Below are 25,803 nucleotides of genomic sequence, written 5' to 3'. Positions count from 1 at the left end.
TTAGAAAGCTCAAAAGTTGTCTGAACAACATCCCTGTCTCTAACTTGGAGTTCACCTCTGGAGTAGAACTTGACGTCTCCATTCTGTAATTGTTCATAAGCCTTATGCATGCTTAGAGTCAAAATTCTGTGAATAAGAGAGAATTTTGGAAGTTGCTTGCTGAGATGTCCTTGCTGCAGAGATCCAGTTGTTGGACTCCTTGTTGCGATCATTTTGAAGCCCAACAACAGGTAGGGAAGGCAAGAAGATACCTGTGAACTCTGGGAACTGCAAGCAAGAACAGGAATTTAAGGATCCACATTCTACAACCCTGCGGGGAAACAATCGGGAACCCACGCTAGGAACTTTAGAAAGATACCAAGTGTTCTAGTGGGAGATAAAACAGGGATTTATAGAGGTCTAGGCACTACAAGATCCATGACTTTCCTTGCTGTTGGGATCTGCAAAGGTCTTGGAAGGAGATGAAACAGAGACCAAACAAGTCTATAGGAAATTTGCGGGAGCTCCAAGGTTGATAGCTGCAAGAAATCTGGCGGATGGCCTATAGAAAGACAGGTGGCTACAAAGAAGATTCAAGCACTGGATGGCTATTGGAAAGGCTCCAACGGATGAAAAAAAAAGAACACTCTTCCCTAAGAAACTTCATTATGTATGGGCACCATCATGCTCGATGATTTAAAGGGTCTCGTCACTCGCTAGGGCCACTGCTATACTTGTTTAAGCCCATCAAGGAAGCCTGAATTTATTAAAGTACTTACAAATTGTGCATTTCAACCTACATATTAAGGGAACTCTAAGAGAGAGGAGCATTAAACTAAGAGCCCAACAACTACTAGTCGACCAGTTGATCGTTCAACAAGCTCGTCCCAAAAGCGTGTGCTCCTACCAGCAGCCGATTCAAAAATCTAGGTTAAAAAGAATAGCTCTTACGGTGGCATTAAAAAAACTCATACTTAGGCTTAATGATGTCAAAATCCACAGAATTCTTCAATCATTCAGGTCGAGATCGCGCTAAATATTAAGATCTCTAAAATTCTTCAACCTTTTGGGTTGTCATCACATTAAATATCGAGATTCCTAAAATTCTTCAAACATATGAGTTGACATCGTGTTAAAAATTAAAATCCCTAGAATTCTTCAATCAACTAGGTCGACATCCGTAGAACACTAAGTTCCCCAGAATTTTTCAATCATATGGGTAAACATTGTGCTAAACATTGAGTTTCCTAAAATTGTTTAATGATCTGGGTTGATATCGTGCTGAAGGTCGAGATTTTCGAAATTCATCAGTAATATAGATCAACAACGTGCTAAACGCCAAAATCACCAAAAGTCTTTAATCATCTGGTTCAACATCGTGTCGAATACTGAAATCCCGAGTGTATCTTCCAAATGTTGAAATTCCGCAATTGTCACGCATCATTGTACATCATTTGGGGAGACACTAAGTTCAATATTGGGATCCCCGAATGGCCCAACACTAAAGTCCCTTCACTAGACCCGGGGCACCTTCTTTTGAAATATTATCAGATTCAAGGCTGAGGTTCCCAACTGCAAGAGTTGACATCGTGCCTAAGTGAAGAACTTTTATTTAGATCGACATCATGCTCATGGTCGAGATCCTCAAGAAATTGGGTTGACATTGTGCCTCACATCGAGATCCCTAAATAACTTGAGTGACATCATGCTTTAGCTGAGTTCCATGAGAAGATATTCAAGTTGTACAAAGCTGCCTTCAGTTGGACAATCCAAAATAGAACAAGTTTTAAACAAAATTTCTAAAATATTTCCAAAAGTTAGAGGTCAACATCTAAAACTCACTAAGATTTGTCCACATCTCAAACTCAACAAGCCCTGATGTAATTGAGTCGATGGCTATTCTTTGCGCTCAACATGGCAAGACAGTAGTGGAAGAGCCCCCGTTTTGTCAGATTGATGATAACAAAAGCATAAGTGCCTTCGTTGCTCAAGTCTAGGATTCGAGCAGGTTATGAAGGTCGGACTCAATAAGCCCATATGCGTCGAGTCATTGGCTGCTCTTTGCACTGAACAAACCAAGGCCGTAATGGAAGAGCCCCATTTTGCTAGCCCAAAAATGATAATAAGAGCACAAATACATCTACAACCCTAGTCTAAGACTCAGGTGGGTCATGAAGGCCAGACTTAACAAGCCCATGGCCGAGTCGCTGGCTCCTTTTCTCACTCAACAAGCTCAGGCCGCAGTAAAAAAGCCCCTACTTCGTCAGCCTGATAACAATAGTTGTTCTATCTAAACCAATAAAACTTGACAAACTAAACCAATCCAGATCTAAGAGATTTTTTTCAAATGATATAGGAATCGGGACAACACCGAAGGAGAAGATCCTCACTTAACGTGACATCAAGTCAAACTTAATATCATCTTCAACATGTGTGATAAAGTACAAAACACGTGATGAAGTTATCTCGGTGCTCATATGAGGCCTAAGAATGAACTAAGGGTATTATGTCATCAATGCGTCCATCAAACCACTAAGTGTTGGATGGGACGACGACCTTTTGCCACAAACCTTATATAAGCCCCAGAAGACCAAAGAATTTCTAATATTTGGTGAAACTAAAGCACAAAGCACTAGTCTGAAAAAGTTATTCCAGTGTTTCATATGAAGTAAGGATGAACTAAGGAAATTCTTTCACCAATGCATCCATCAGACCACCAAGTGCTACATGCGCCCACTACATTTTTGCCATTGATCTTATATAGGATACAAATGCAAGTTCATTGGCTTGCATCCTTCATAATGCCCGTCAAAGCAGAAAGCAAAGAATGAACACATGATGAAGTTATCTCATTGTTCATATGAAACCTAGGGATGAAAGAAAGGTATTATGCCATCAATGCATCAATCAGACCACCAAGTGTTGGACGGGCCGACAACCATTTGCCACAAACCTTATATAGGCCCCAAAAGACCAAAGAATCTCTATTTTTCAATGAAACTAAAGCACAAAGCCCCAGTCAAAAGAAGTTATTTCAATGTTCATATGATGCCTAGCAATGAACTAAGGAAATTATGTCCTCAAAGCATCCACCAGACCACCAAGTGTTGGATGTGCCTGCGAAACTTTCGTCATCGATCTTATGTAGGATACAAATGCGAGCTCATTAGCTTGCATCCTTCATAACGCCCGTCAAAATAGAATGCAAAGGGTGGAAGGCAAACTCAATCTCTCTAAAAAATTAGTGACCAAAAAGATGAGTCGAAGAAATTTAATCTAAATTTAAGACAAATTCTTCTACCAAGAGTAGAAGAAAAACTAATACAATTTCTCTAAATTTTAAAGGCAACATCACCTACAGGTACATATCAAACTACAATCTACAATGTGTTGACATCCCTGAATTCTTGGAGATCCAAAGTCAAAATCCTTTCCAAATTTATATTTGAAGATCCATAAGGTCATCACTTTACAACAAGCATGGTTCGCTTCAGGCGCCCACCATATTTGTTTGTGGCATTTGTCGAACCTCATATATATTCCACAAGATGAGTTGATCGGATAATGAAAGTGATGAACAATGAATGCGAAATCTCGCAATCAAACTTAGAATACCTCGACCAAGCTTGAACCACGTGAAATATCATCGAATTATGAAATTTATTGCATAGGGGTGTCTGGAGCATCAAAATTTTCAAAGAAGGGGTCTGCCATTATCAAAACGAGCAAGCACAGTAGAAACAACAAGTCATCGATGCAATGCTCCGCAACTCGATTGTTGTCGAAGTTGCTCAAACAGCCTCCGGTCGCACAATGGACTGCACAAGCATGTCCAAAAGATCAAATTTGCCTAAGGAAAACACCTATATTGCTAGGACTTTATGTGCGAGCTATTTACATGTAAATCATGACGAAAATAATAAAATATATGTAAAACCCTTTTATTTTCTCCCTGCATGCCACCGCCCAAACACATGATGACCCGTGCCTACTGCTGCCTAGTGACCAATGAGAATGAAGAAATAAAAAAATGAAATAATAAAAAAAAATTAATTATTCTTAAATGTTTGCTTCTTCCCTAAGGATCCTATCACATTTCTTCTCCCTGCAGGCCCCAGTCCCTATCACATCTTTCCCTTATCCCATAGGTGGATGCTGCAAGTCACCCTAGTGCCAGACCTCACTTCGCCCCATCGCCAGGCATCTTCCTCTCATTCTCAAGTAAGCAGACCTTTCCTCCATCAACAGCGTATGCCTCCCGCAACCATCTCCTCCCTCTACCTTGCAACTTACCGAAACCCACAACTACCTCACCCCGCTCCTACCTCTTTTGTCCAACTCTCCTACCTGCATGCTCCGCCATTTCTCCCATCCCACACAACACAGAGCCCACATGAAACCCTCACCAGCCTCACACGCTTGCTCCAGCTACCTGCTCCTTCCACGCAACTCGACAGGGCCGGACCAAGCCCTCCACCTGCTCAACCAGCAGCTCTACGGCCAACCCTCGCTTCCTCTCCAAGCTCATGTGCATTCCCTGATCCCGTTTCCTTCTATTTCCCACCCCAAGCTGCAGCTTTACTCCCCTCCTCTCAGCTGCATCACCCTCTCCTGCTCCTCTTCAGCCCTCTCCTCCCTACACAGCAGCTAGGGCCGTAAACCACAGCCTTGAGCTCGCCTCTTGACCAAAATACAGACATGTCTCTCCTCAACTTTCAGAGATGTCCACATAAACTGTCAATAGCCACTGCCCTCCTCCCTATACACCTCCAGCATCACAGCAACTTTATACCACAACACGCAAACTCATCCCCAGCTATGCTCAATGTTAGCCCATTCCAAGATGTTGAAAACTGGATCAGAATCAAGCGCGAAAACTGATACAAGTGCAGAGCTGAAATTCTATTGAAATTACCACGGGAAGAAGTGAAGAGTTGACTCATCACTATTATCAAAGAGACAGATTCACCCCTAGTGAGATATAAGTTTCATCAGAAGTTTTATATTGGAAAGCACAATAGTTTGGAGTTGAAGTGGAGAATAATGTGCAGTTCTTGTGCTCATTCAAAGCACTTGCGTCCTTTCAGGACTTCATCCATATTATCTAATTGAAGAAGGATGGATTCTCTTGCCGTATGGTTTCATTACAGCCAAACTCTACCCTGAAGCACCCTTCCTTCACTGTAGTTCGGATTGGGAAACTATCAAAAATTGGTGAGCAAGTGGCCTCTGTTCTTTATCTTGAAGCAACAGCGAACTCGTGGAGTTGCTGATTCCTCTGGAATCTATATACGAGGAAGAGAAAGCAAAGAGTGTCAGCACCACAGATAGTACAGCTGAAAATTTAGATATCGTGTTGTTTGATGACAATGAGGAAGAATGGAGGGACAAGAGCAAATGAGAGGATGTGATTTGCACATAACTGGTCTTAAAAAAAAGAAAAAAATAGGGGTGCCACATATAAGTACCCGTTATGCCAACAAGAAAATTCTATAGCTATGCATTTCCATTTGCAAATATCTCCCCATGCACGTTTTTAAGTGTGGTGGGTTAAACACTTAACTGTGTCATATCGATGTGGCCGGAACGGCTAAGTGTGTGTGTGTGTGTGTGTGTGTGTGATATTTTTTTTTGTGCAAGTACGTAAAGCCTCATGCATGCTTTTTTAAGCAGCGGGTTTTGAAGACCGCTGGGGACACAATGACGAATAACACTAACTATGCATGCCTTTTAAAGTCTGATACGATGCAGCCCCCCTAAACGGTGACGATGCCAAAAGGCTGTCGAAATGCTGTTGGATTTTTATCTGAACGTTGGTCATACAAGAACAACTAAATTGAATTTATTTGGGCTAAAATTTAATTAAACTAAAGTTCATAAATTACAAATTAAGGATAAATATGAGACTTAATGCCACCGGATCTGCAACTCCCTATAAAAGCGAACAAAAAGCGTAACCTAAAGGGATCAAAATGAAGTTTAGCATGATTTAGTTAGCCTAAGCTCTTGCATGTATGTCTTCCTATTATGCTCCAAAAAGTGTGCAAATTTTCTAAAATTAATGAATCCTTGAAGTTTAAAAGTCCCGCAGAACAATACACTAAATGCTCGATCATAAGGTTTGAGAATGCTGCACGGTTAAAATGCATACTTAAGTTCAAATCTACTCTGCCCTAAAATATGTGCAAAGCTATTTAAAAATTAACTCAAACCATCAAACTAAAAAGCCTGCATGTACCCTGGCAATCACATTAAGTCCTTAGACTTAATCATCTGAGGATGTTGCGGAGGTTAAACGCATGCTTAAGTTTAAACTCAATTTATCTAAACAAACATGAACACCTATCAAAGCTTTACCAAAAAAAAAATCTAATTTTCAAATTTCAAATTCAAATTTCTAAAATTTTGCATGGTCTGGAATAGGCCGCCTTGTCTAGCAAGGTCGTAAGTCTCATACTTTGGCCAGTCTGATCCTCCCTCCTTTAGGAATTTGAGTTGACAAGACTAAGCTCTCAGTATGATCCTCTTAATAAGGAATGGAACCAACAGAACTTGGTATTTCAAATGATGTAAAGTAATGAGTTTCCCCGATGATGGTCACGCCGAACAAAATACTTAAGTTTTTAAATTATAAAATTGAAAATATTTAAAGAAAAATTAATCACTCAAAAGCGAAAAGCGAAATTCATCCACCCTCCAATCGTTTGTCGGGGTGGACAAATATAATGTTGACTCAAGCTCACAAAAAGTAAATTTCATATCTAACATACTATTAAATTCAAGCTCAAAATAATTCTAAGCTAGTAAGGACGTAGCGCGAGTCATACGTTCGGGTGATTTTCCTGCCAAATGGCATCACAAAGAAGCAATCACGACCACAGTCATCTGACTGAGTGATTTGCCACCAAATGGTATCATTATATTATGGTCAAGACCATAGCCCTTATGTTCTCCAATGACAATCTGTCCTTTTGAGTATTAAATCACAGGGTATATCTGATAGGACATAAAATACTATGTAAGCTAAGGTCAACTTAGATTAATCCTCTTAGACAAACAGTCACCACAAGTCTATAAGATTCAATTGGATAAAGCAATAACAATTATCCTTCTATTAAGTTGAGTCAACTATCTCCGTTGACAGAGTAAACCCGCGACCATGATAACCCGTGATGACTGAAACATTGGATCTTGCTCTGGTTCGTCATTGTTCCCAACACAATCCGATTGAAGCTAATGGTGATAATTTTCATAATTTTAAAAGCTTAAATTTGCTGCAACTATATTCTAAATCTCAATACTTCGTGGCTAATGACTAGCCTTAATCAAAATAATTTTCTCATTAATAGAAGAGGTAATTAACCTAGGGGGGCTTAGGCATATAGGAAACCTCAAGCCACAAATATTAAAGTCCTCACAAAATAAGAGCGAAATCTCTAGACAATGTCTTATCTACTATCTCATCTGCCTTATAAAAATTTGACCCAAAACTTAACACATAGCTCTCGACGAGAGTCGAGAGTATTTTGAATTTTTGGAGACCAATATTTATAAATTTGAGGAGGAAAAGACGAACGATGATATTTGAGACTAGTAAACTTCACATTAGAAAGATGAAATTTTTATTATAAAATAAACAAAGATAAAATTCATCTCTCGATCCGCAATCTCAATGACACCAAAGGCTGAAAAAAAACTTGCATAGAAGAAACCAGCCATCGAGAAAACAATGGAGTAGATGGAGAAGAATGCAGAAGCTTAAGATAAAGCCACAAAAGGTTCTACTGGAAAGAAACTGAGAGCCAAAAAGCGACTTTCAGCTTCAAAATAGAGCTACTCAGAGAGGTTGAGAAGCATATAGTCGAAGAAACCCAGCTGAGAATAATCGAATGTGGTGCCTTTAACTAGAACAAGTAGTGACTATGGGTGAAAGGTTACGAGCGGACTTTGGTGATCTCCCACTTCACACACTTCCTCACGATCGCGTCTTTAGGACTTCCAAGTTACATGCGTTACGATCGCCTCTTCAAATGCTTTGGTCAAGAGTTTGATTCATGCCTTTGAATGCTTCGATCACATCTACAAATGATTCGAAGGATGCAATTACGTCTTTGAACACTTTGGATTCACCAGGTTAGAAGCGTCCACACATCGTCGAAGTGGGAAAAACTGAAGCTTCTGTTCTGAGCGGGGAGAAAGCCGAAGCTCGAAGATTGGCATCATTGTCTATAGTCTGTGAACCTAATATGAATCAGAGCTAATTTTTTCATATAAATTAGGGCAAAAAAAATAAAACACAAAAGAACACGAACTCAAATGCATAAAAATAAACACCTTCAATTTGAGAGGTATGAAATCTCTCTCAACACCTACAATTCGAGAGGTAGACAATCTCTCTCAAACCCTAAACATAAGACTCAAGGTAATAATCTCATGCATAACCCTAACACTAAATATAATAGCAATATTTATTCACCACAACAATAAATGATGAAAGACGGAATTGCCCTTAGGCGCATAAAGGACAAAATTGCCCGTAGGCGCCAGCGTGACATTATTACCCCCAAAAAACACTTGTCCACAAGTTGGAAAAATAAACTGTTGCTAGATCCAATCATATGACTCCCAACATGGTGTCATCATCTGATAATCATTTTCATTTAATCAAAAATGTTAGTTGAAGTCCGACAACGCTTGCACTGGTACACTCGTCATGGCCTTCTCAAAAGTCTAGGTCGCCACTTTCTCCCACTGAAAGTTATCCTTCTATAATTTCTCCGTAAACAACCACACAATCGAATTACAACCCTTCACGAAACTTCGACAGTATACTAAAAATTCTAGAAATCCTCTCCAACCCCTTCAAGGTTGAAATCTGGCAATTTGAGACGTTGGCTGAAATCTAACAACGCTTGCACCGGTACACTCATGATGGCCTTCTCAAAAGTCTGGGTCGTCACTTTCTCCCACTGAAAGTTATCCTTCTTCAGTTTCCCCGTCATCAGCCACACAATCAAATTACAACCCTTTACGAACTTTCGATAGTATACTGAAAATTCAAATGATCATCTCCAACCCCTTCAAGGTCTTAAGCAGCACCACTCAAATATAGTTGTTACCTTCGATGGATCCGTCGACACCAAGTTCTTGCACAATTTAGGGTCATCGAGAAAAAGCCCCATCTTATTTACCTCTTAAATACTCTGCGGTGTCAAAATCAGACTCTTACAAACTCTGCTTTTCTTGACCTATCTCATTCCCATCATTAGTCCTGAATCGCCTTCCATTCGGAAGGCTGTCATGGCAAAGGGCACTAGCGCGGCTAGATGCAACCCTGTTGGGGTCCCACCCACCATGATTCCTTGTTCCAGGCTGCAATCCTTCAAGTCAATCTTTCCAGGCTCAAATGCACATTTTCTCGTTTCACCTGCTGTTAGGGGTGTCAATTTAGGTAATGGGCCAGTTCAGGTTCGATCCGAATAGGTCTGATCCGAATCCCGGCCAAATATTACATGGACGAAAATCCCAACCCAAATTCAACCCGTCTTCAACCCGCCAACCCGAACTTGACCTGTATAACACGTTTAACATAAGGAAAAATCATTATTTAGTTAAAATTCGATTAATTCCATGTCAATTCCGAGCCCACTTCGAGTCAAATCCAGGTTGGCGGGTCAATTTTTTTAAGTTAATTTAGGGTTGACGAGTTCATTTTCGGGTTGGCGGGTCAACACTAACCAGACCCAAAAAAATTAAATGAAAGCTTTAAATTGAAACCCCCATAAATTATTTAAGTCAACCCAAACATGAATTTTTCGAGTCGAGTTTGGGTTGAGTTGGCGCGTTGAGTCAATTTTTGACACCTCAACCTGTTGCTACATGTTCCAAACCTCCAGAATACATGCAATTCTCTCAACATGTTGCCGCTCGAATTCAATCCTCTCCTTCACTCAATCCTGCTTGCTTTTGTTTGTTCAAGCCATTTAAATGTCGTGTTATTCCTTCTAAGTGTTGCCGCTCGAGTCCGCTCCCTATTCCTTCACGCAATCTCGTGGCTCAAGATCAGCCTAAAGTAGGGATGATGTCCCGATGCCGCTTACGACCCCTCTAGACGCCGTCGTTCGATTCCATAGCGATTGGAGATAGGTTTATGTAAAACTCCACGATATTCTTCATCATTTATTTGAGGACTGTGAATCTTCCCTCCATGGTTCCAATTTGATTTGGCTCGTTTCTTCCTCTAATTTATTTTCCAATGCATCTACTTTCTTGGCAGTCATTACTCTTTATATAGTTTTGAAACTCCTTTAATCCCAACATTGGGTTCCTCGTTGTCTCAAATCGTGATTGTATCACATGGTCGGTGGCTTCCCAGCTATCTCAAATCACAACTTGATTGCCACGATCTCATCGAGGCCCCTGAATTGTGCAATGATGCTTCACAGCTAGCTCTTGTCAAGCCATCGCACACTGTACAACACCGTGATCCCCTCATCACTTCCCAGTTAGCTCTTATTACGATTGTATTGAACAGAGGTAGCAACTGTATGCCTCGATCTTGTTGTTGTTTGTGTCCAGATCAATCGGATCAAGCGCTCTATGAGCCGCAACTCCTCTTCCTAGCCGAGATCCGATCGCTTGTTGGCTTCCCAACCGTGATCCGATCGCTCTTTTGGCTTACCAGAGGCAATCCTTAACTTCAATTGAAGAGTTGCGATTCCTAAAGCCTTGTATGCCGCCATTCTTTCACATAGAGTAGGACAAAACGAGTTCACACCTTATAATCGACGCTCCTTCCCAGAATCAAATGCACTAATTCAAGTGTTAGGCGATCTATCCCAAACTCTAAACCATCATAACCCTAACTCTAAACATATTAGCCATAATTATACCCAACAAAAATAATTAATAAAAGAATAAATTACCTTTAGCCGACGGTGTAATAGAACGCCAGGAAATAATAATTTTTCATCTTCAATTTCCTACAATTTCCTAAAACTTGGTCACAAGATAAATAACGGGGGAGGACCATAGATTAGGAACCCACAAAATTGCCATGCTAGAAAAAAAAAGGAATTATCAACATTAAATAATTCTGAAAGTAGAAACTACTAAAAATAGAATATAATAAAAATATAAGACGTTAAAACCAGAAATTCCTAAACTTCCGACACTAGAAATGTACAACTCTCCTTTCAATTTCATTCACCACTGCAACCAAAAAACTAAAAAAACTAAGAAATAAATATGAGGGAAAGGGAATGAGTAAAACTAAACAAGTTTTAAACTTTTATTGTAATTGATTTGGATTATTTTATCTTGAATTGAACTTCTTATGCAATTAATAAATTATAATTTATGTTTATCATCACACTTTCTTATTGTTATCCACTAGATTGTGCACGGGCTATATAGTGAACTATGTCAATTTATTATTACATAGTGAACTATGCATATGCCTTTTTCCTTTTTTTTTTGGATTTATGGGGGGTTGAATATCTGATGGAACAAAATAGAATCATAGAATGTACTGGCAAAAACTCATTGGTCAGAGTTGTGATAACAAAAACTCTTGACACTGCAAAGTATAGAATTTCATCAGAGCAGCCTTGAATCGGTAATTTATTTCATTGGTGAAACAAACTTTTTTGATGCAACCAAAAAGTTTTTTCGTCAACATACTTGTGCTGACAACTTTTTTATGGTCATTTAACTGTAAGAACTATGATAAAATTATCATCAATAATTTTTTCGATAGGCATTTTAACGAAAACCATTTTTGGTCAACAAATTAGTTGAAATTCTAATTTTTGACAGAGTTACTTATTTATCTTCTCCAGAAACAAATCCAACATAAAAGCTCGTTTTTTGTAGTGAGGGATCTGCTTGCTCAACGTATCTATTAACATGGGCGCCTGCTATTGAAGGAAAGCACTAAGTTAGCAATTTCATTGGAAATTCCTACTTCCAATGTTGACATCCCAGCTTCACATTGTTTTCTACTTGAAGTTTCTAGGAGTCAAGGATAGTTTTCCTATTTTCTCATAACTGCTCTTTATGGACACCACGTACCAGAGTTCTTCTAAATCTCGAGCTCTAATATTGAAAATCTGATCCATAAACACCAACAAGATGCCAAAATAAAATTCGGTAGCCTCACCAAGAAAATGACATGGAGTGAATTTGTTAATCATAATTCATAACCCTGCAGCACAAAATACACAAGTTTCATTAAAGAAGAAACTTGGCAATAATACAAGCTAGTAGATGATGCTTCTCACCTTCTAGCTCTCGTACTCCACGAGCCTCTCTACAAAACATGAATAATATCCTCTTCTAGAATAAACTCTCAAACTTCCAATGGATCAAAATCAAGTCCGAAAACCCCTCTATAACATCCATTAGAATTGTTCAAAACCTACTTTGTACATTCATAACATGGGCTTAAATAGAGTATTACAATGTTTTATAAATAAACCTCTAGACTTCTTCAGTATTCCTTTTTTTACTAATAGAACCTAAATAAGGTCCATTTCTCAACACTCCCCCTCAAGATAGGCAAAAGATATCCACTAAGCCCATCTTGTCACATAACCTAGACAAATCAATGACCTAAGTCCTTCAGTGAGGTAGCCAACTACTTGCCTCCAGTGGCTGTATGACTTAACTTCATTAGCTCGTTATTCAGCTTTTTCTTGATGAAGAATCTATCAATCTCCACATGTTAGGCACTATCATTGCATCAGATTGTTGGCAATGCTTATTCCTAACTTGTTGTCGCACTATAACTTCAATTGAGTTCCTTGGTCCACCTAGAGCTTGAACAATAAGGCTCTCAACAAAATCATCTCGATAACTCTTAAGGCCATGACACTTACTCTGCCTCTATTGTTGACCTCGCCACTACAGATTGTTTCTTGTTCTTCCATGAAACCAAGTTGCCCCCTACGAACATGCAGTATCCTGAGGCGGATCTTCTGTCATCTACACAACTAGCTCAATCAACGTCACAAAAGCCCTTAATATCTACAAGCCCATTCTTCCAGAAGTTTAACCCCTTCCTTGTTGCACTTTGCAAGTACCTTAGAATCTACTGCATCCATACGTCCTTTCTTTGGATTATGCATGTAGCAGCTCACCACGCTCGCTGCAAGAGAGATGTTACGTCAAGTGTGACACAGATGGATAAGACAACCCACTAATCTTTAGTATCTCTCATGGTCAATCTGTTTTCTTGTCTCTGCACTCAACTTTGCCTTCTGGTCAATTGGAGAGACTGCACTGTAGGTTTGCACTACAACATGCATGTATCCATGAGAAAATCTAGTACATACTTCTTCTGGGACAAGATCATCCCTTTAAGTCCACAGGTCACTTCAATCCAAAGAAAATATCCGAGTTGTTGAAGATCCTTCACCTCAAATTCATTACCCAATCTTACCTTTAGTTGGGCAATATCTGCCTCATCATCACCGGTGATAAAAATGTCATCAATATATACAATAAGTATACTGGTGTGACCTTCATGTTGTCGAAAGAATATTATATGATCTACTGATATCTCATATCCACCACAGTCTTTCTAAATTTTTCAAGTCAGGCTCTAGGAGACTGCTTTAAGCCATATAGTGACCTCTGGAGCCTACACGCCTTGCCCACTATCTGGACTATACCAAATCCTAGTGTTATCTCCATACTCACCATGAAGAAATACATATTTTACATCAAGTTGGTGTAACCTCCATCCACCATTCACTGCTAGAGAAATTAATGTCCTCACTTTGCTCATCTTTATTATTGATGCAAAGGTTTTATCATAGTCAATGTCATATATCTGAATGTACCCTTTCGCCACCAGAAGCATTGTAGCGCTTTACCTTCCCTTCTAGAGTTTCTTCACTGTAAAGATCCACTTGCACCCAACTATCTTTTTTTCTTATCGGTAATGACACTATCTCCCATGTTTGATTTTTATCGAGAGCCCTAAATTGTTCATGCATAGCCACTTTCCACTTGGGATCCTCCATAGAAACCTGCCAACACTTGGGTATAGAGAAAGTGTCCAAGGATGCAAGGAATGCTCCATCTAAATGTGATATGTTAGAATATAAGACAAAGTTAGCCATGTCATGTTCTCACCTAAAATGATGTCCTACTTTGCTGTGAGAGGTATTCCTTAAAGTTAGAGGGTTAGGAGAAGAATGTCGAAGAATCATATCACCTAATAGTTCTAAGTCGGAGGAGGATGGAGTAGGTGTCTCAAGGGTCAAGGAAGACCCGAACAAAGGACTAGCTGGCACAAATGACACTGTAGGCACTGTTCTCTCATTTTGCTTCCTTATCTGTGTAAACACTCTTAGCTCATTTTCAGCCTGAATCTCCCCATCTCTGGGCTCACTCATTTTTTGAATCCTCAACTGATTTGTTTCACATCACAAAACAAGGCATCGCTACCACGTGTACCTCTCTCACCATTGCTACTCACCCCCTTGCCTCATATCTCCAGTATCTGGCGAGTCGCCAAAGAGAAAGGTCGCTTCCTCGGTGTAGTATAGTTCAAATTATCTAAATGACACATCCATGCTCACAAACAGTCTCTTCTTTCTTAGCTCCAACAGACATGCCCCTTCTGGGTAGCAGAATAACCTACAAACACATTTCACAATTATGGGATACAACTTCCCTATTGCAATCTGTTATCATTCACAAAGCAAACACATCAAAACACCTTCAATTAGAGATTCTGCTATTATCTACTTTCAACATCTAATAAGGAGACTTCCAATCCAACACCCTCGAAGGCATCCTGTTGATCAATTGAGCAACTGTCAAAACCACTAACCCCCCATAAGTGCTTTAGGATATTCATTATAATCAACATATTTCGGGCTACCTCTAGAAGATTTCTATTCTTCCTCTCCACTACTCAATTTTGTGCATGTATGTATGGACATGAGGTTGATGTTGTATCCCTTGAGCTGACAAGTATTCCCAAAATATTTTTGTGGTATAATCTGTCCCATTATTAGACCTCAAAACATTCACTACTGCATCATATTAAGTCTGGATTGTCTTGTGGAAGTCTTTAAAATAAGAAACACATCGCCCTTATTTTTCATCAAATATAACTAGGCAACATGAGAAAAACAATCAATAAATGTCATAAAATATTGATAATCATTCATAGAATATGTACAACAAGGTCTCTAAATATCAGAATATATCAACTAAAAAATAATTGCCTTTCATAAAAAAAAATAATACAACCGACTCAATAAACTAAAACAAGAGTGTCTCATGCGTTTGTTATGTAGCAGTAACACATTTTCCACTCTTCCCAGATTCTCCTACTCCATTACTCTATACCATGTATGTAATAAGTTCACCCCCTCCAGACCTAGTAAGAGTCCACTATGCCACGTTCCAGTTTCACGTATCCGAACTGTACCTTTCTATTGGAAAATCATCATAAAAATATCAAAAAGAACAACAAAGTCTAGTTGGAGAATAATATCACTAATCAAGAAAGAGTATGTAAAATATTGAACAAAGTAATATAATTGGTACCATTTACTGTAGCATTACCAAAGATTGTGTTCGACTATTAGCAGTCTGGATGCTCTCTAGTACTGTTAGGAGAATCAAGAAAGAAAATTCTCTAGCAATATCTGTCACATGTCGAGATGCACAAGAATATTCCTATGATGGAAATAGATGCAAAAGCATATGTATCACAAATACATTTGTCAGAGTGAGCAAATCCTTTGATGATGATTAGTTGAAAGAAGCCTCAACCCCATATTCTACTATTTTTTATTTCCACTTCAACAACTACAGACACTCATGATCCTCATTGGTAAAAACCACACTTTTCTCTCCCACCTCTGCTATCATCAGATTTGTTCGGTAGCCCATTTTTCACCTTTTCGACCATCACAGCCACGACCACAGGCTCCACCCTGTCTGCATGCACCTGTCTCTCTCCTTCGGTATCCTAAGAGAAATCTTGCTCACAAACCCAACTTCACCACAATTATAGCACTTGCGAGTCTCCCCCTGGACACCTATCATACCTAATCTCGAGGCAGCCAAAGCTAATAGCGCACCCAGAAACCCACTCGGCTCAGAGTGCAGCTTCATGTGACTCTCCTTTATCATCACAACATTGACATCATCCAGTGAAGAGATAGTCGCCTAAGCTTGATCAAAAGTTGGGTCCAAATGGGCCAGCAATTGCATAGTCCTCATCTATGCAAAGATCTCCCCTTTCTTGCGCTTTGGGTCGACACAGATGAAAATCTACCTATAGTTGCCCAGATATATGGCGTATTCTTGAATCGATCTATTCCCCTGTACCATTGCTTCTATCTTATGTTGAATCTAGAATACCCTCATATGGTTTTCCATCCTAGCATAAATCCTCATCAGCTTTGGTCAGATATCCCTTACCTTTCGAATGTCATCTACTGAGGATACAATAAACAAAACCATCGAGTTGAGTAGCTAGGTGTAGATTAAAGCATGTGTGGTCATCCATTTATCCCCCCAGCACTGTCACTCTTCGGTTCATCCCCGGTCAGATAAACCTCTAGTCTCTTCCCTACTAAAGAAGCCTCGATCCAACACAACCAACTCAGATAATTAACAAGTCCATCAAGCTTCAGATCCACATGAGGGAGGTTTAGCTTCCCGTGTCAGAGCATGTTCTGAGGTAGAGGCTCCCGTCGAGACGTTAGCTCTCTATATGAGCCTGACCAAGACCTTCAGAACTTTGAGATCTATCTTCGCCGGAAGCTTCAATCCTTTACCTCCTGCACTATCTCCATCTCTTGACATCCTCAATAACAAGGATCCAAGCCTAGATCATACAGATCTAATCACACATCCTTCATGTCAGTACGCCGCAATCCTGTCGTTGCCTTCCCATTTAGCTCTAATCGCGGCTGTATCATCGCGATCCCGTCGTGGCGTCCCTGGGTAGCTTCAATCGCGACTATATCACAAAACTCCAAGTCGTGATCCCGTCATTACCTTCCTGGTTCCAATCGTGGCCTCGCTGGTAGCTCAGATCTCGACTGTATCGCAAAATTTAAAATGTGATCCCGCTGTTAACATCTCAGGTAGCTCCAATCACAGCTGTATCGCGAAAGTTCAAGACACCATCCCATCGCTAGCATCCCACGTAGCTCAATTCGGGCATGTATCACGAAACTTCAAGTTGCGATCCCATCATCCAGAAAAGGCTGCTTCGTCGACGAAGAGGAAGGTAGAGGAAGTTTTGGGTCCTTGTACACTCGATCCCGACTATCAAGCACTAAGGACGACAGCTAGGATTAGGGCCCTGATACCATGAAGAAAGAATTATTCATAACCTATTTTGTAGATTCATAGCATGGGCTTAAATAGGGTATTACAATATTTTACAAATAAAACCATAAACTTCTTCAATATCCCCTTTTACCAATAAGACCTAAATAAGACCCAATTCTCAACAGTCACTTATGATAGAGAAGCACATAAATAACAATCATAAGAAATTGTGAATCTAAGTTTTAAGGAGGCAGCGCCAAATTTGACATTTGACTATATGGACAACTAGAGCCAGATTGGCATCGTAACTGCTCGACAACAATCTTCTCAGCCATAGAGTTACTCAGTTCATGGCATCTTTCAAAAGCCTAGTGAATTTCTCTAGGACACTCCAATTTCTCTCATCTTTCACAGATTTCTCTTGGCAGCACTATAGCATATTCAAGTTCTTCTCAACAACATTGTAATTCTCTCAACAAGTCCCCGTCTCAACAGCCAATCTCCCAGTTTAACTTCCTCATGCTTACCCGAGCACTTGAACTTTTTATAAAGCCATTTCTCAACCAACAAGTCAATATTTATTTTCAAGAAGGCCAGATTATATGAATAAATCTATTAATTAAATAGAAATCGAGCTGAATTTATGGAAGAAAATGCACTGAAGTTGCACTGACAAATACGATCTCATGCATGCAAGTAAAAATAGTTATAAAGTTATAGTCTCATGATACTTGAACAATCAGAATAAGCCCTTCTGCTAATGTAAGTTTATTAAGCCGATTTACCTTGAACGATTGATTACATAACAATGACTAAAATCACAGATCATACAACAAAGAACATAAGCTCCTACTTTCCAAGACAAGGAATCATATAATTAGTATTTGGTATTTACAGAAAATATCATTCTTGAATCATATGAAACATAAGTACTACAAAACAAATCGCAGCATATATCACTTAAATGAATGATGCTAAGCTTATCTTTACCTTATAAGTTTCACAAGTATCATAAAACCGTAGAGAAATATCACTTGCACGACTCTCACTCGTCACGGAAAATGCTCGATGCATCCCTGGCCCTAAGGTCCCATTACCTTGAAAAAGACCAATGCCAAATGCCACAGCACTAGCTGATGCACGAGGAACCTATTAGAAGAGATACAAAGTGAGCATCTACTTATTCTTTTACAACTTGATAAAAGAAATCAGAAAAACGAGTAGCATGTCCAATTAGAATAATAAAATCACAACAGGTTGAGCACAGTTTTAATTTTGAAAAAATTACTTGAAATGAATTGCTAAGGATGATATGGCACAAACATTCATAATTTAACTAAATTAAATTGCTATAGCATCTAACATACTGGTCAGGAGTTGCAAGCGTTAGTTATTTTAATTTTAATGTTGTATACCAAATGATGCAAAAAATGAGTTCAGGATGACAACAACCAAAGTTATAAGACAACATTATACATACATACATACATACATACATATACATATATATAGATAGATAGATATTTTGTCCACTCCCATAGCATGAATAAAAAGACACAGTAGATAACATTCGGTTCTTGATTTTACCTATATGAATTGTACTGATGCTACAATTACCCTTCTCCACCTAAATTTATTCGAGTATATATCGTTTTATGTAATATTCAAACAAAAGATCACACCATTGATTGTGATATATAGTAAAAGAATTACAATATGAATTGACTTTCAACAATTTCATGATGACTTAATCGTTAATTGAAGATGTAAAAATTACACAGATAATTGAACAACATATTAAAGCCAATTTAAAATCTAATTTTACCTTTGGGAATGAAAACCGCCAATGTGTGTAAAATATTATCAGCAACCAATGCATTTCATTTCATACGATTAGAAAGTCCTTGTACTCTGAAATATTAATTATCTTATCATGCAATCTGAGCTATTATTGTGTAAATCTAAATGTATTTGATTGATATCATAAAGGACAATAGAATTTATAATGTTAAATATAATAGTAGTTTTGTTCTTATAATTGAATTTTGAAACGTGGGGAGATAATTGGCTGGAGAATGCTAATTTTCCCCCCAGGCAGAGATGAGTCCATCCATATAAATATGGTTGCTATTCAAATTTCAATAATAATACTTTTCCAGATCTTCTAGGCATTATAGCCCTAGATCCTCATTCCCAACTTAAACTTCACACCACCTCGCCCCACCTGACACCTCATCGGCTAGCCTTCACTGCCATCAGTTCAAGTTGTTGCTGTTGTTTCCCCTAGAGTTCCTCAACTTTCAGAGCACTTACAACTTGCACTCCTCAGTCCTTCAATGAAGTCGATGGGGGTTGAAGGCTTTAAAATCTCAATCGTATATCCAATTCTATTATTTTTTTCAATAAGGATCAGAATTATAGGAACTGGCACAGATTCCACACATAAATTAGAACAAATAATATTTTATCGCAAGAATATCAAACACTTAAGACGAATACAACGATAAGCACCTACAATTCGATAGGTAAGGAATTTCTCCCAATTCCTACAATTCGAAGGTAAAAAATCTCTCCCAAACCCTAACTCTGAGAATCAAAACCCAATCTCCTACATACCCCAACCCTAAATATATTAGCCCTATTTATACTAACAATAATAATAAATATAAAAAGCTAAATTGCCCTTAAGCTAATAAAAGATAAATATGCCAACATAACAATGCTCCCTTCGCAAAAAGACACATTGAACTCAAGGTGGGAAAAACTGCTGCTAGATTAAATCGTGTGGCCTCCGCTCATAAACTTGCTTGAGTTTGGTTCTCTTCGTCAACTCTAGCACACTCGTCAAGGTTTTCTTCAACTTCTCAAAAGTCTGGATTGTCATTCTCCCCCACTAAAAGTTATATTTCTTGAATTTCTTCATCCACAGCCACACAATTAAATTATAACTCTTCACGCACTTTTCGAATGTATTATGTACGTCACCTAAATCTGTGTATGTCACCTAAACCTTCCCAACCCCTTTCATGTCTTAGGCAGTGGCCCCTCCAACCTATTTGTTACCTTCAATGGATCCGTTGGCACCAAGAACTTGCATTAACTAGGGTCACCGTGATGCACCACCGTCTTATCTCCCTCTTGAAACTCCATTGTCAAAAGCATACAATCCATCTTAGAGTCCATTTGGGGCGGCAGTGCGGCGGCGGTACGACATTATACTGTAGTTTTGTCTGTTTGGATAAACTATGTTTTGACAACTTTTTCAAAAAACTGCAGCTAAAATCTACTTTTTCCCACCACTCATGGCTAGGTGCGATGACAGTTTTCTAGCTACGGTCTGACTTTTAAAAAAATATATTTGTAATAACAATCGCAACTTTTTTAGCATGAGATTATTGTCCAACAGCTTCACAACTGTTTTTTAATAAGCTGCAGCTTCCCTAAATAGACCCTTAGTCTTCCCTACGGATTGCAAACATCTCATACCCCATATCACGCCAACGCTCCCTAAATCTAAGAGAAGAAACTCTTCCACCACCTGGCAATATTAAAATCACTCCTTTACAAACTCTCATGCCCTTCTCTACATGTCCCATCCCCATTATAACTTTAAAACTTTCTGTGTCCACCATCACAAGCCGCAATTGCTTCACTATTTGAGTAAAGATGAAGTTGTGGGTTCCATCACTATCTATCAACACAACTACATCTTGCTCTTTGATCTGCCCCTGAAGTTTCATAGTGTGATTCAATGCTAATCTCACCACCGAGTTCAATAAGACTTCTTTCACATCTAAGTGACGTGTCCCTCCACCATGGTTTTCTCTATTTTCGCATCCCATGCCTCCTCATCACACTATGAGAATCTGTAATGTCAGACTTTGCAATGGTGTACAGGAAAAAACTTCTCATTGCACCGTAAAGATAACTCATTGGCTTGCTTCTCTTGAATATCTTTCTCTGTAAAACGTTTGAATGTTGCACTTGGTCGTGGCCTCTTAATCCTATCCTGTGGAGCCTCTCTCTGGACTTCCACTATTTGAGTTTTTGGCATCATTGTGGTTGTAACATTGTCGTGTGACAGTTCACAAGTCTTGCTCGTTCCATCACATTTTTATCTTCTACAAAATATGCTAATTTCATAGTTTCCCCAAATCCTCGTGGCCTCAGCATGTGAAGTGATGCTCAAATCTCTGGCTTCAACTCTTTTCATGAAGTTGTATTCTAACTTTTGATATCCCTCTCAACGGCTGGATAGTATCTCAAACTTCTCCCACACTCCATGACGGATCTTTCCTGGACCAAAGCAAAAACCTGCTCACGTAAATCCCCATCTGATGTGGTTCTGCAACACTCTAATAATTGAACATTAAGTTCTTCCCATGTCCAGATTTGCTGACACTATTCTCCCCATTGATACCATGCTAAAACCTTTCATTCCAAACAAAAAACCATTAATTTTTCTTCCTCTATCAGCCCATTAATAACAAAATATCTCTCCACACAATATACCTAACAATAAGCATCATCTCTTTCAAAGATGGGCATCTTCAGTTTCTTTATACATGGCTGCCCTCCCCCATTTTCTTGACCGAGCTTCATTCTACCCATAAAACAGGGGTTGGATTCCCTTCCTCGACTCATATTGATTTCTCTTCTTCCCTAATCTGGCGCCCCCACAATTAGCTCACCCGTACCCATAAGCTCCAAAATTGCCCTCTGCTCGGAAGGTTGTTAACAGTCAATGGTGCAGTTGGATGCAACCCCCTGTCAGGTCCCACCTACCATGATTCCCTGTTCCAATTTGAAATCCTTCAAATTGATCTTCTCCTGCCTCGAAACGCCCGTCGTCTCATTCTGGCCGCTGCCTCTCATTCCAATCATCTGGATGTCGTATCATTCCTTTCAAGTGCTGACGCTTGAGTCTGCTTCCCATTCCTTCACCCGATCATGCAACTCCAAATTCTCCTGGGACAGCGATGTTGCCTTGATGTAGCGCGAATTTTTCTGATTGCTGTCGCTCGCGTCCATTCTAAACGCCATCACTTAATCTCGCAATAGGCGTCAGAGTGTTTGTGTGGGACCCCACAATCTTCTTTATCATTTCATCTGGAGTTGCAAACATCCCCTCCATGGCTGAAAACACTTCTCTATTTTAGATCTGATTTAACGGACATCTTCCACTAGTTTTTCCTCCAAAGCATCCACATTTTTGGACGCATGACTCCTTGTACGGTTTTGAAACTCATTTATGCTAAAATAACGAAAACGTGCATGTTAACCTAGATACCGTGATCCCGAAAATCATGTATGCGGATCGAAGGAACTATTGGAAGCCAAGCGGAACACTGAAAGTCGCAATCCAAATTCCTGTATGTCGCAGATCCCAATCACTAGTTTTTGTCACGAGCAATACAGAACTCCTTTATGCCATGATCCTGATCGCACATGTCGATCAAGAGCCGAGTGGAACTCATGTACCCCACGATTCGTTGTCTGTACGCAGTGATACCAAGCGTTGGCTTCCCAATGACTGTGAGTTACTTGATGCTGTGATCCTCACCATGCTAAGTCGAATCATGACTGACTCGCAAAAAAGCAGTACTTGTATGTCGAGATCCTCCCCAACAAGCTTGAAGCACAACTGACTAGCAAAGGGATGCCAAAGGAATTCCACAATGACTGCATCAACGAGTGTCGAAGAGAAAGATGGAAGTTTCGAGTCGTTGTACGCCGCAAGCCCCGACGTTCGCTCCCTAGGTGTTGGAATCCCACCGGCCTTCACAAGTGTTACTTCATCGCCTTCCCTAAGAGCTTAACTCTCAATTGTATTGCGATTGTTTGGGTCACCATACGCTGTGATCCTTTCTCCTCCCAGACGATTGTGATCCCGTAGGTCTTCCCTAGTTCTCGATGTGATTGATTAAGACGCCTTGATCTGCGATCCCTTACTCCTCGATTCCTTCTTCATCGGAGATTGAGTGCTCCAATACCAATTTAGTAGGAACCGACATAGATTTTTGTGCAGAAATTAGGCAACACAACTAATATTTTATTGAAAGAACGTCAAATACTCAAGATGAATACAAAAATAAGCACATACAATTCGAGAGGAAGGCGATCTCTCCCACACCCTAAGACTCAAGACCCAATGTCATACATACCCCAATCCTAAACAAATTAGCCATATTTATCCAGGCAACAACAATAATAATAATAAATAACTAAATTGCCCTAAGGTTAGGCACCGCCATAACACAAACCCTAGTCAGGTAAAAAATCCCTCCACTTTTCATGATAAACATGCTCTGATTTTCATTGAAGCTTAGAATTTTAAGCTAGCTACTCCATTCTCTTTCTCTATTCTATGTAAGTTATCTTTGGGGCATCCCAATTTTGAGACTATATGAACATTTATATCAAATTTGCATTTGGCCATCAGCTCTTTTGTTAGGATTCATAATCCTTGCTATACTATTATCAAATTATTTGTTGAAGAAAATCACTTAATCTTGTGTCAATCTAATTATGTTGGAGGTATTTCCACACATGTACAGAAGTGATCTCCTCATCTTGACTAATCCATAGAACAACCTATCACTAGAGTTTAGGTTCCTATTCTTCAACTTTGAAACAAAACTTTAACTAGTCTACAATATACTTTCTGGGTTTTATCTCTAGCAAACCCTTGTAAACAGATGATGTTACCATTCACCTTGCTAGAGCATCTATAGCTAGGGTTCTAGTTGAATGAATGTTATGCCGCTAGGTTTAAAGATTGGATTGACTCCTCCTATGGTTCTTAGAGAAGGCCTAAATTTGAAAGCATTCCTCCTTATTATTCACTCTATAAATTTTTTGGGAATAACAATTCTGAATGTATCAAGGCTCATCTGCAACCACAATAACAACAAGCCTTTATCCTACTTAGTGGGGTCGGCTGCATGAATTTTTTTCTCCATTGTGTTCTATCGAGTGTCATACTTTCATTTAATTCTAATGAATTAAGATCATTTTTATACAACATGCCTAAATCTTTTTAGTTCTACTTCTACCTTTCTTAACATAAGTCTCATTTAAAAATTCTACTCTCATAATAGGGCCATCAGTTGGTCATTGTTTAATGTGACCAAACCATCTAAGGCGACTCTATCTAACCTTGCTCGTCACTGGAGCTACTTCAACCTTGTCATGAATATATTTGTTTTGCATTTTGTCTCAAAATGTAAAGCAACTCATCCATCAGAAATTCTAATGTTAGCAACACTTAATTTTATGCTTCTCTTTTACATGCCAATATTCTGCATCATAAAGCGTAGCAGGTCTCACCACCATCTTATAAAATTTTCCTGTAAGTCTAAGCCATATTTTTCTATCACACAATAGGCTTGATGCATTCCTCCACTTCAACCAACCAACATGAATTCTACTTCTAACATCCTCATCTATATCACCATCACTTTGAACAATAAACTTGAGATATCGAAAACGCTTACTCCTTTTAATGACTTAATCAACAATTTTTACAGCCCTACCACTAAATATCTAAAATTACATTCCATGTATTCAGTTTTAGACAAATGAAAGTCTTTAGATTCCAAAATTGACCTACAACATTCAAGTTTCTCTTGAACACTCTCTAGTCTCAATCGTAAGAAGGATACCATCAGCAAAAAAACATAAACCAAGGTACACCCTCTTGTAAAATGTCCAGTATGAATATCTATAACTAAAGAAAAAAGATATAGGCTTAAAGTCAATCCCCAATGTAATACAAGCGAAATAGGAAAATACTTGACCAATCTTCATTGTGTTCAAACACAAGTAACAGCTCTAATATACATAGCTATAATGGCTTGAACATAAGCAATATCAACACAATTTTTTTCCAGAACTTTCCAAAGTACTTCTCTTGAAACCTTATCATAAGCTTTTTCTAAATCAACAAAAATCATAAGTAGACCTCCTCACTCTCATTGTATCATGTTGTAACATATATTCAATTATTCTCTCTCAAAGCTTTAATGTATGAACATTAACTTTGTTCCTCTATAATTTCCATATCTTGTGCATCCCGTTTATTCTTAAAAATAGAAACCAATAGACTATTTCTCCACTCACTAAACATCTTTCAAGTTTTTTAAATAATTTTAAAAAGTTTAGTAAGCTAGGGAACTTTTAAATCTCCTAAACATTTTTGCAATTCTATTGAAATACTATCAGATCTTACTGCTTTTTCATACTTCATTTTCTTTGAAGTCTCCTTAACTTATGTTTTACTAGTGCGACTGTGAAAATTTAAAAAAAAAATATTACTTACTATACTAAGATCACTAAAATCAATCGTATTTTCACAATCAATGCTCTTATGCAACTAAGGAAAATATATATTATTGACCGTTACATTAATAAATAAAAAAGCATTGATCAAAATCTATCTGCACATCTAGTTGATGCAGTGTCGGCGCTTTAAAAAAAAAGGGGGGGGGGAAGGGTTTGCATGTTTGGGGGTCG

General features: G+C 38.9%; 1 protein-coding gene across 1 annotated transcript in view; it reads right to left on the bottom strand.

The window, feature by feature from the left end:
• Window positions 1-25,803, bottom strand: part of LOC110029458 (multiple inositol polyphosphate phosphatase 1) — a 64,411-nt gene that overhangs the window by 8,994 nt on the left and 29,614 nt on the right. The window contains exon 4 of the mRNA XM_020731760.1: window positions 18,280-18,438. Coding sequence (XP_020587419.1) covers window positions 18,280-18,438 — 159 coding nt within the window. The remainder of the gene's footprint in view (window positions 1-18,279; window positions 18,439-25,803) is intronic.

The sequence above is a fragment of the Phalaenopsis equestris genome, unplaced genomic scaffold, assembly GCF_001263595.1.
Source record: "Phalaenopsis equestris unplaced genomic scaffold, ASM126359v1 Scaffold000573, whole genome shotgun sequence".
Classification (NCBI taxonomy): Eukaryota; Viridiplantae; Streptophyta; class Magnoliopsida; order Asparagales; family Orchidaceae; genus Phalaenopsis; species Phalaenopsis equestris.
Note: the sequence above shows the minus strand (reverse complement) of the source record. Positions and strands in the feature narration are given on the sequence as shown.